General features: G+C 42.7%; 3 protein-coding genes across 3 annotated transcripts; 1 reads left to right on the top strand and 2 right to left on the bottom strand.

Moving 5' to 3' along the window:
* Positions 1 to 8,169: 8,169 nt before the first annotated feature.
* Positions 8,170 to 8,813, bottom strand: LOC113965950 (histone H2B 1/2/3/4/6). Its single transcript, XM_027680044.1, has one exon. It carries the CDS (start codon positions 8,642 to 8,644, stop codon positions 8,264 to 8,266), a length of 381 nt encoding a protein of 126 aa, XP_027535845.1. The 5' UTR covers positions 8,645 to 8,813; the 3' UTR covers positions 8,170 to 8,263.
* Positions 8,814 to 8,817: 4 nt separating this feature from the next.
* Positions 8,818 to 9,481, top strand: LOC113965949 (histone H2A-IV). The gene has a single exon (XM_027680043.1). It carries the CDS (start codon positions 8,994 to 8,996, stop codon positions 9,381 to 9,383), a length of 390 nt encoding a protein of 129 aa, XP_027535844.1. The 5' UTR covers positions 8,818 to 8,993; the 3' UTR covers positions 9,384 to 9,481.
* A 41-nt stretch (positions 9,482 to 9,522) lies between these two features.
* LOC113965948 (histone H1.01) lies at positions 9,523 to 11,089 on the bottom strand. Its single transcript, XM_027680042.1, has one exon. It carries the CDS (start codon positions 11,067 to 11,069, stop codon positions 10,410 to 10,412), a length of 660 nt encoding a protein of 219 aa, XP_027535843.1. The 5' UTR covers positions 11,070 to 11,089; the 3' UTR covers positions 9,523 to 10,409.
* Positions 11,090 to 11,309: the final 220 nt, after the last annotated feature.

The raw sequence follows: 11,309 nt of genomic DNA, 5'->3' as shown, positions 1-11,309 counted from the left end.
TGCTGCTGCCCAAGAAGACCGACAGCCACAAGGCCAAAGCCAAGTAATATTTTTTAAGGCTAATCGAGAAACAAAAAGGCTCTTTTCAGAGCCACCCACTTCAGTCATAAAGGGCTGAGTCACTCCAGTTTTGCTTTAGTGAACAGAGGCAGAAACATGTAAGCTGCCTTTTTTTCTAGGCTTTGCCTTAGCGATGCCATTCTCTCTTCCTATCTACCTGTGTTTTGTGGGAAAGCTGCTTTGATAGTAGGTGCTAATATTTTTTAAAATTTAGCTTTCCAGTAAGATTCATTTTGTTGGTTGTTGCCTTTTTAGGATTTTTTAATTATTTAGTAAACTATTCTGCTTTCGGAAAGTGGATATTTTCAATCTGTTAGCCGTAGCAATTATGGTTTTTATAACTCTAGCATAAACATAACACCTCCTAGCCAATCAGCTCTAACTTTCCTTTAAGTGGTCTGTGCAGTACTTACTAGAGGGCAACATTAACTGAAGTCAATACTAATCTATATTATTTCTGTTCAAGAGTACTAAATAGTGGCTGATTGCTGTTGCACCTCCAGGTTTCAAACTGAGAGAAAAGGCAGTGGGGAGGGAAGCAAAGCATGCACATGAAAAATTAGGCCCTAAAACAATCACAGAAGTCCTGGCAGTGACCCTGAACCAATTGTTTTGCAACATGAGGGGTGTTCCCAGCCTCAGGCTTCTGACTGATTTCCATTTTTGCTGTGTTTTAGCAGTATCATGCATGCAAGAATCCCACTGGCTTTCCTTGGCAGAATTAATTGTAAAGCACTAGGGAAAGGTTTCAAGCAGGGAAGAGTCATCAGTGTTCTCATCTGATGTGATGTCCCATTAAGATGACGGTCACTGCGTTCAACTGCAAAAACACTATCACTTAATTTCATTTTGCTAGCACTACTCACTGGATCCATGCCCTCTTCTCCGTGTGCTACGGGGAGTTTCGAGCTCACACTTCGTTTTGGGAGAAAGTGAGTCGTTCTTAGAAAAGCTGCTGCCATACTGCAGGGCACAATGGGGCTAAAAGTTTGTTTCTCTGCTTTGGTGCTGCCCTGCTTGCTTCTAATTTATTTCTGGCTTTAGAGTGGCTTTTCTTGTGGTCTTGTGCAAGCTTTTGGCCACAGAAGCCTGACAGCTTCTTGACTTTCTGGGGCTCTCTTCTGCAGTTTATGGCACTGGAGAAACAGGAGCAGTTTTCGATGTGACTGTGGTGTTTCCCAGCTCGATACTCCAGTCTAAGGAAAAAGAGAGATGTGAGCTAACATATCTGTGGACCTGATGTTTACTGAGTTTACTTTTCCTAAAATTAAGTTGGTGATATGTTCACCCCTCTACAAGGGAAGCAAGTTTGCACTCCTATCTGTGTCTTGTGTGTTCTACATAATGAAACTCTCATCTGCATATCAGATTGTAGTAAACAATGGGAAAGACTCTACGAACAACCCTGGGTACATTATCTTGTTGTTGTGTGAGTGGATTTAAATTTTACTCTGTAGACTGCATAAACTTTCAAGAGAACAATTTTATGGGTTTCTTTCCCTTATAAATGAATGCTCTGCTATCAACTATACAATGGTAATAGTCAAGAAGATTTAGTATTAATAGTTATTTTTGTAGTCATTCCTCTTTTTTCCCTGAAGAATGAGTTTAGTCATTACACAGTTCTAGTTTTGAATTATACATATGGGAAACAAAGCCAAAAAAAAATATGGCTACATGAGGTCTAAGTTGTGAAGGGTTACAGGACCTTGAATGTATATTGTACAGCCAGACTCTTCTGGGAAGATATTTTATAGACATGGTTTACCAAAACTGGGGTAACTGAGGAGATTGGTTTTGAAAATATATGTATTTCCTAACAATGCTGTTGTGAACATTGGTAGCCTCCTATAACAAGCACAGACAGATACCTGGATATTTCTTTGACAACAACTTGATTTTATATCAGCAGAATGTGAGAGGAATGTGAAAATGCCTCTGATCAGACGGAGAAAAAGAGAAAACTGCCTCCTGGGACCCATTTAGCATCTCTGATAAAACTCTGGGCAGTGCATCACTCACTCCCCTCCTGTCCCTGCTAGCAGGTCCTGCTCCCATGCAGCCCATTTACTGATGCTGCACCCCCCACCCAAACCCCCTACTACACATCCATCTTCTCCCACCATGTTTGAGGAAAGGGGTACGTGCACAGTTTCAGATGGCAGAATGCACAGTGGCCCCTGGATTGACAAGATAGCTGTGCATTGAAAAGAATGAATCACACATGAATTTGTGTTTTGTTTGCTTTTTTTCATTGTGTGTTTTGTTCCTTGAGAGAGGGGACCAGAAAAAATAACCAAAACACTCACATGCCTTTTGATACCTATTGAGCACTTTGGCTTTTCCATGGTCTTTAATCACACAAGTTTCATTTGGGCATGTTAACAGAGGATAGCTCAGCTGAAGCAGAAATGCAGCCGGGGGTGAATAACAGTGGACTATTCCCACCAGGACCCATTGTTTCTCCAGTGGTGATGAAATTCTTCAGGTTTGTCAGTCTGGCCATGACAAGCACTATATTTTCCTGCTCCCCACACCAGTACTAGAGACAGGGATTCAAGGACTAATCTGCCTCTGGGAGGAGGGAGCCAAGGTCCATTACAGAAGAGTCGAAGGAAGAAGAGCAGGGTAACATGAGACAATTTGAAGAGAAGTAGGAAGGGGTGTTGACCTGGGCAGAAAAGGACTTTGCAGAGGGAATGGGGGCATTGTGAGGGTTGGGGACTGAGTGGGCTATGCTGCTCTGCAGCTTCCTCCAACCCCCCTGCACTGCAAGAGTCCTCTGGGAATGGCAGAGAGAAGGCAAAGAAAAGGGTTGGATATCTCCTGAAAGAGCAGAGTGGGGTATTGGATTTTTAAATGCAGAAGCAAGCTATTTCCTCTTCACTCCCCCCCTCCCATACACCAATTAAAGTATTTTTAACTCTTTAATTGTCAATAAAGAAACCTGTAGGTAAAGTGGAAGAGTACACATTATTCAGCTCAGATAAATGTTGTAAATAAACTACAGTTCTTCTGTAGTTTCTTGTTGTCTTCACCTGTTGCTCACCTGATGTCTTCACTCTGTGTCATTTCCTGCTGAGAAATATGATCTTCCATGCAAATGTTCTCAGGTGGAAAATACTGCAAAAATGAAAACAAAAAGAGTAGGTGACTTAATTCTGTTAGAAGTGTTAATTGCCCTGATTGCCTTTATCAACATTTTAGAAATCGTCATTGTTTTATTTTTAACCTGTCAATAAATGCACAATTAGAAGCTGCAATGATAAGTCTGAATTATGACACATACACATCCCATGAGGTTTTGCCTGACATTTAAGTATCGGCTAAGGCTAAAACTCCAGCAGCTAAATATGCTTTACATCCATGTGACCATTTCACTTCTTTCATAGGATTTGTACCTATGGAAGGTATTCAAAAGTCCCCACATACAGAGAGTGGAACTGATTCAGGTAAATTTGGCTTCCTGAGCCAGCTCAGCTGAGTCCAAGCACACGGGTTTGCCTGTGATGCAGTCAGTCTGGTCTGCTGGTGCTTGGAGCGCAGGTGGAGGCCGCTCTGTTTAAAGACATTTCTATGTGTAGAAAGATTGGGGCTATGTCATTTCTATGGTAATTCTTGTCCTCTTTTCCTAGCAGGATAATTAAAGACACTAACCTTGCTGTGTCCCAAGTGCATAACGCAAAAATAAAAACTTGATCTTGTCAAGTGTTCGTATTGTTTAACGTTGTAGTGGCTGCTACCTGCTACAAAAAGAAAAGGGAGGCTTACAGGAGGTGCGTCCATTTCTTCACAGATCTGATGTTGCACAAAGGTAGATCAATATCCTTTCCTCTGTCTGAAGTCCAAGTTTCAGATGTAACTCTCCTTGTGTGCTCTCTTCTTATTTCAGGAATTGTTTCTTCTGCTTTCTTGTAACCTTTGCAAGTAAAACATCTACATGAAAATACAAGTAGAACTACAAATACAAAAAGATTGTGGATTTTATTAGTGATTAAAATTTCAAGCTATTCTGTTATTCCTTTTACACACAAGCAACTTATTTTCTGGTTTTGAAATGCAAGTATGTCCAGAATTGCTTCCTGAGCTTTTCAGTGTTAAAAATGAAAGGACGAACCTTTGTGATTAATATGTATTATAATTTTTGACAAGAAATGCTTTTGGAACAACCACTCCATCAGGGCTGTTGTCAAATAATTTAGTTCTTTGTAGCCATGAAAGAAACTTAACTCAAAGCCTAAAATGCCTTTCTACCTACATAAGCTTCTTGTTCTGTGACCCCAATCTTTGAGGAAAGAGCTGTTCCTGCTCATTGTAATGTTTCTTCCTTTCTTGTATAAGATGGGAAGGGAGAAGTTCCCAGCTATGTTCCCCTCTAGTTTCAGTCCTCTTCTCCAATGAGATTTGTGTCCTATCTTGAGCTGTGCTGTGCTCTGAATGGCTTAACCCTGACACCAGGTTTTGGAACCCAAAGTCTCAATTTTTTTTCATTTACAATTTTAACTGGGCACATTTTCATTACTGTCCAAAAACATTATATATGGGTGTGTCTAAAACCAAATATTTTTCCCAAGCTGCAGTCAATATTTTCTCCAAAAATGCTAATTATTTTAAAATATATTCTTTTTTACTAAAACTGGAAAAGAAAGTCTCTGTGATAGTAACATTGCAATAATTTGCCCTGTGTGTTGAATAGTTACAATCTGTGGCCATTTGGAAAAAGAATTTGATTTCATAAGCAGGTGAGCAGATATTGATTTACTCCATTAATAAAAACAAAAGAAACAAGAACAAAAAAAATACTCAAAAAACCACAACCAAAACTGTGAAGTAGTAGAAAATTGCTACAGACAGTGTGTGATTTGGTCAGGTTTTGGATCAGGTGTATGACACTTATTTCTAATTTCTGATTCACTATTCAGTGAGTTAACTAGAGAATGCAGTTATTTTTAAAAATTTTATATATTTTTTAAATTTTATATTTTAAATTTTATGTATTTCACTTTTGTAGAAATAAAAGCAGAGGTTGTTAGTTTTCTTTTTTAAACATGACAATGATATAAATAAATTTTACTGTAGGTATGGTGATCTAGAGAATTTTCCAGGAATGCTACTAATTTTATTACTCTAATAAAAATAAGACACGAGAAATTTTGTACTGGTTGTATTGTTCTTCAGTACTATTTATTGCTGGTTATTCACTACAGTACTAAACCGTAACGTAACTCTGGTAATACAAGATACAAAAAACTGATGGTATAACAAAAGTATTTTGACAAAAATTTTTGCATAACCAAATGCAGATATACCCTATATTTCAGTTAATGTGAATCAAGAGGTATTTTGAAGGCAGACATGGAGGATAGATAAAAATACAACATGAAGGGCCTGTTTAAAGATTATGCATTCTAGCACATCCCAGTGTTGAGAATTGTTAGGATTAATAGCCTTGCTTATCACTGGAAGCTCAACAAGTTGAAGCCTTAGGGTACAAGAACTGATAAGAGCCTAAACTTTTTGATAAAATTAATGCCACAAATACAGAACAAGCTGAAATTGGCAAGATAGAAGCAGAATGAAGAAAGATCATGGAAATAACCTGAAGAGAATGAAAAAACTTCAGAAGATGGCCAGCCCAGTGACCAAGAAAATCAGTAGGAAATCAAGGGAACACCAACAAGAATTAAATTATTGGATTTGGGGATCAGGTGATAAGTGGTACAGGTATAATTTGCAATCTGGTGCAGAGGTTTCCTCTTTGAAGACACTCAGCTCTAGTTGCTCTGCATGTTGGAGAAATAAATGACATTTACTCAGTGGATTGGAAGCTCATCTTCAATCAGGAACCTAGGGCAGGAGCCATTTAGAGGTGGCATGTACATAGTTCCTACATGGTCTAAGTGGAAGCAGCATAATTCCTGCTATACCAGGACAATATATTTGAACACTGTCATCTTACTGTTGCTGTTGATGTCATCTCCGTAGAGCGGAATTAAGAATACAAACAGCACTGCTTTGAACTAAATAGGAAAGAACAACAAAGAACATGAATGACGGAAAAATAAGCAGCCACGTGATTTCATATTCATACCCTATATATGTGTGAATATATGTATATTCAGACTATTTGCATTATTGGGTTTGAATGTTTTGAGTGTTTGAAAGTTCACATTCTCCTGAGGCATGAAATCGAATTTGTTATTTTTGCTGAGCTCAAATCCTACTACTTTTACCTGTGGTGAAAAGAACAAGCACAAAAAATTTCCATGCTTTTTTGTCAGTAGTTGCTTTTTGTCAGTTCAGAGACTTTTTCTCAGCACTGTTAGAAAAATAAGGGTTGTGTTACAATCAGATCTGATGTCAAATGCTATGTTCACATTATAGTCCCCTAATATTGCCTTATCATTGATACTGAAATTGAAAGGAACAATCATAGCAGCATTTAATTTTCTTGAGTGAAGTTTCATGGGCCTAGAAACAATTTCCCATACTGAAACAATATATTAAAATATCCCTGAAATTTCTATGACAGCTATGTTAATGAAGTGTGCAACCTGGACCACATAAAGACAGGAAAGGCAGAATGAATGCTTATGAGCTGGGAGTCCAAAAGGCACCACCAAGCTCCTATTTTAACCCAGGCAACAGGGCTGCCCTGTGATAGCTGTATTTTGAACTAGGGTGCTTTTACATGACTGATTATAGAGAATAATAGCCAGTGTAAAATTCTCCTGGTGATTATCATCATGTTAAATATGAACATATTTATGTGCTCATATGACATAATCCTTTTCTAGAGTCCTTTTCTAGTGAGCCAGGTACCCTTATAAAAACCTAGAGATTGGAATATACTATGGTTCAATTATCTTCCTAGGCATTGGACATATACAGAGGCCCAGAATATGCAACCTGTGTTCCAGAGTTTGCAGTAAAGCACTTGGTGAGCAGATGTCTAAAATGCCATTTCGAGCTGCTGAAGAAGAGTATAGAGTACAGAGGATGCCAATTGCCACTGGATATCTGAAATCCAATCTAAGAAGTCCCCATAAAACTTCAAGCTGAAATTAACTTTGATTAGGTAATAGATGTCAGATTTGAGAGACCTGGTGCCTGTCTCGTTACCTGTACTACCAAAAACATGCAGTCAGTACTAGGAAGGGTGAGTCCCTCTATGAATTCAGTATCTTCAGAAGTCCACAATATATACTTGAAATTCAGGATTATTCAGACCCGGCTGAAAAGTGATAATGGCTTTGATCTCTATCTATGGTAGCATTTAATTATCCAAGAATATGATGGAGTGATTCTAAAAACCTGTAGTTTGAGCCTGACAAGTAGCTATATGATAAATTGATAGCTTGAACAGTGCCTAGTTTCTTAATATTTAATAGTTTTAATACAATTAATGACATATAAATGCAGGAAATGTCAAATATGTATAAAAAGTATTGAATTTCACATATTTTTTTTAGTTGCAAGGGGAACCTCAAGGAGTCATAGGGAGAAGCTAGGCAAGTTACTGTAAAATTCACATGAACTGTATAATAATTAAGAGAACTGCTGAAGACAAAGATTGTAGAAAGTACTTCTGAATTGTATTAATCACTGGGTTATTGGTAACATCTTAAGATAAATGTCACTTGTTACTACATAAATACTTTTATAGTACAGTGCACTGTGGTCCTCTTCTGCTACGATAAAAAAAACTACCAAAAAAACCCAAAGACTGAGCGCCATCAAATGGTAGATCTTACAATAGCTATGCTGTGCATTGATAAGAATCCATTTGTAATAATTTTGATTTTCCTGGCTAAAAAAAGGCAGAAATATTTTAGTCTTTTAATTTACAACACATATAACATGAACCCTTAGATCAGTGAGGTATTGCTTACATATAACACGATATTGAGAGTTGCAAGAGAACCATAAATTAACAAGTGGTATCACCTTGAGAAAAGTTAAAAATGCCTCTAGTTATAGTGATTTATTGCCCAATTAGTTTATGTTCAATAACACACTAAACTACAAACCAGTATGTTAACAGAACTAGCCATAAGTGGCATGCACAAACTCCCCAAAACTGCAAGATAAGGTTCCACACTAGGTAACTAAAGTCTTCTTAGTTGACTGTACAGCTCTTTTCTTGAAAAGGTGGGTGGCTCTTAAAAGAGCCTTTGGGTTATACAGTATTTCTAACAGGTATTTACTTGGAGCTGGTGTACTTGGTGACAGCCTTGGTGCCCTCGGAGACGGCGTGCTTGGCCAGCTCGCCAGGCAGCAGCAGCCGCACGGCCGTCTGGATCTCCCGCGACGTGATGGTGGAGCGCTTGTTGTAGTGCGCCAGGCGCGAAGCCTCGCCGGCGATGCGCTCGAAGATGTCGTTGACGAAGGAGTTCATGATGCCCATGGCCTTGGAGGAGATGCCCGTGTCGGGGTGCACCTGCTTCAGCACCTTGTACACGTAGATGGAGTAGCTCTCCTTGCGGCTCTTCTTGCGCTTCTTGTCGCCCTTCTTCTGCGTCTTGGTGACCGCCTTCTTAGAACCCTTCTTGGGCGCGGGCGCAGACTTGGCCGGCTCAGGCATAGTTGAGAACGCGCGTCTCCCACAAAACACTAAAACAGCCCCACGTCCAGTCGAGAAGCGAACTGACGGTGACCGGCTTTGTGCCAGCTATTTATAGCCCCCTTATGCAAATGAGAGTATCGGCCTTGCTCACTCTCATTGGGCAAAATACAAGGCCTCATCATTCCCCAATAGCCTGGTCTTATTGGTCAGAATTCGATTCGCCTCGTCATTGGCTGCCCAGACGAGACCTACTTCTCAGCCTATCAGCGAAGGGACGAGGTACTAAAGCGGGGCTGTAGACGGGGAGCGCCGTCTGCCCACTCTGTCCTGCTGCGAGTTCTTCTTAGCGGTGAGCGAGCCAGGGAAGATGTCCGGGCGCGGGAAGCAGGGCGGGAAGGCGCGGGCCAAGGCCAAGTCGCGCTCGTCGCGGGCCGGGCTGCAGTTCCCCGTGGGCCGCGTGCACCGGCTGCTGCGCAAGGGCAACTACGCGGAGCGGGTGGGCGCCGGCGCTCCCGTGTACCTGGCGGCCGTGCTGGAGTACCTGACGGCCGAGATCCTGGAGCTGGCGGGCAACGCGGCCCGCGACAACAAGAAGACGCGCATCATCCCCCGTCACCTGCAGCTCGCCATCCGCAACGACGAGGAGCTCAACAAGCTGCTGGGCAAGGTGACGATCGCGCAGGGCGGCGTGCTGCCCAACATCCAGGCCGTGCTGCTGCCCAAGAAGACCGACAGCCACAAAGCCAAAGCCAAGTAAACACAAAGGAAAAGCGACACGTTGTCTCTTCCGGAGAAAATAATCCAAAGGCTCTTTTCAGAGCCACCCACAAAATCATAAGAGAGCTTAGTTATCCATATCACAGTCATGCCGATTTATATTAATCACTCAACCCGTGTTTTGTCTTTTTCCATATTTATTAACAGCATTTTTGGCTTGGTGATAGTAGCAACGCTTTCCAAGTTTTCGTTAACAAAGGCGTGCCAAAACGTCCTCCCCATGCAAATTCTTCCTGGTATGGGATACTTTCCGTTTAGTTTTTATGTCGGAGAACATGGGAACACTATTCGTTGAGAGTTCCCATCCCTCCCCCCTCTTCCGCCTTTTTCTTCTCCGAGAGTGGCTGATACAGTTCCAGAGATAAGAGGCGTAATGTTCGGGGAGGGAGGGGGAAGGGGGGGGGCAGCGGGCCGGGCTCTCCGCTGGCCAATCCTTGGTCAGGGCGGTCTTTTTCAATACTTTAAGCTTTCTTTCTCAGCGGGAACAAAAGGATTGGGAGAGCTCAGGGCTATTTTCGTGTCAATAAAGAAACCCTCCCCTCCTCCCGCAGATAAGACAAAAGCATTTAAGGAGACACCTTAAGAGAAATAATACAATAGATTAGACATGGCTCAGTAGTAGCGTGCCTGGCATTTGCATTATTTTGTTACAAAATACATCTTTTAAAAAAACATACATCCTTTTTTTTATCAAATCATTACAAAACATTGCTTAACATTGCTTCCTGGTAGTCAAACTAATTACTCGGAGAAAAAAAAAAAAGTCTACACTTCCCTAAAGCCGCCGCGTTATACCGTGCTTGTTAGCGTTTCTTTCGGTAATCCTAGGGAGAAAAAAAAAAAAAAAAACCCAATTGACCTCTTGACGACTTACGAATTACCGGATCCCTGCTGCAGGTTATGGACGACCTTGGTGCCTCAGCTCCTTTAAGGAAAGTGTGGGTGGCTCTTAAAAGAGCCGTTGGATAACAAAATACGTAGAGCAGGTCTCTTCTGGTATTATAATTTACTTCTTTTTCGGCGCCGCCTTCTTCGCCTTGGCCGCTTTGGGCTTGGCTGCCTTAGGCTTGGCTGCTTTGGGCTTCACCGCTTTTGCCTTGGCCGGGCTCTTCGCTGCCTTCTTGGGGCGGCCTGGCTTTGCAGCTTTCTTGGGGCTCTTGGCCGCTTTCTTGGCCGCTGCGGCCGCCGGCTTTTTAGCCTTCTTGGGGCTCTTCTTCACTGCCGCTGCTTTCTTGGGCTTCTTGGAGGCACTGGCAGGCTTCTTGGTCGCCGGCTTCTTGGGCTTAGCTGCGGGCACCCTTTTCTTGGGAGCTTTTTCTTTCACTTCTCCAGGCTTCTTGTTGAGACGGAAAGAGCCGGAGGCACCGGTGCCCTTGGTCTGCACCAGGGTGCCTTTGCTGACGAGGCTCTTGAGCCCCAGCTTGATGCGGCTGTTGTTCTTCTCCACATCGTAGCCGCCGGCAGCCAGCGCCTTCTTGAGCGCGGCGAGGGAGAGCCCCTTGCGCTCCTTGGAGGCGGACACGGCCTTGGTGATGAGCTCGGTGACGCTGGGCCCCGCGGGCTTGCGGGCTTTGGAGCCGGCCGCCGCTTTTTTCGGCTTCTTGGCGGCGGCCTTGGCACCGGGCGCGGGCGCATCGGGGGCGGCGGCGGGAGCGGTCTCGGACATCGCGGCGGCGTCCTCTGCGGAGCAGGCGAACACAATTGGGCTGGCGCGGGTCAGATGCTCGTATTTTTAGAGCGGAGCCGCGCGGTGATTGGTGCGTTGCAGAGCCCGCCCCGCTGCACGGCCGGGGAGCCCTTCGGTGTGCTCGATTTGTGTTTCTTTGGACTAACAAAAGTGTATTTTCCTCGGAATTTCTGTCACCAAATCGCCCCATTTCCCCGGTGAGGGAGGAGAAGAGCAGGT

Source organism: Neopelma chrysocephalum, unplaced genomic scaffold (genome assembly GCF_003984885.1).
Source record: "Neopelma chrysocephalum unplaced genomic scaffold, ASM398488v2 Primary Assembly neopelma1_59, whole genome shotgun sequence".
NCBI classification, from domain to species: domain Eukaryota; kingdom Metazoa; phylum Chordata; class Aves; order Passeriformes; family Pipridae; genus Neopelma; species Neopelma chrysocephalum.
The sequence above is the reverse complement of the archived record's forward strand: the minus strand, read 5'-3'. Positions and strand labels throughout refer to the sequence as shown.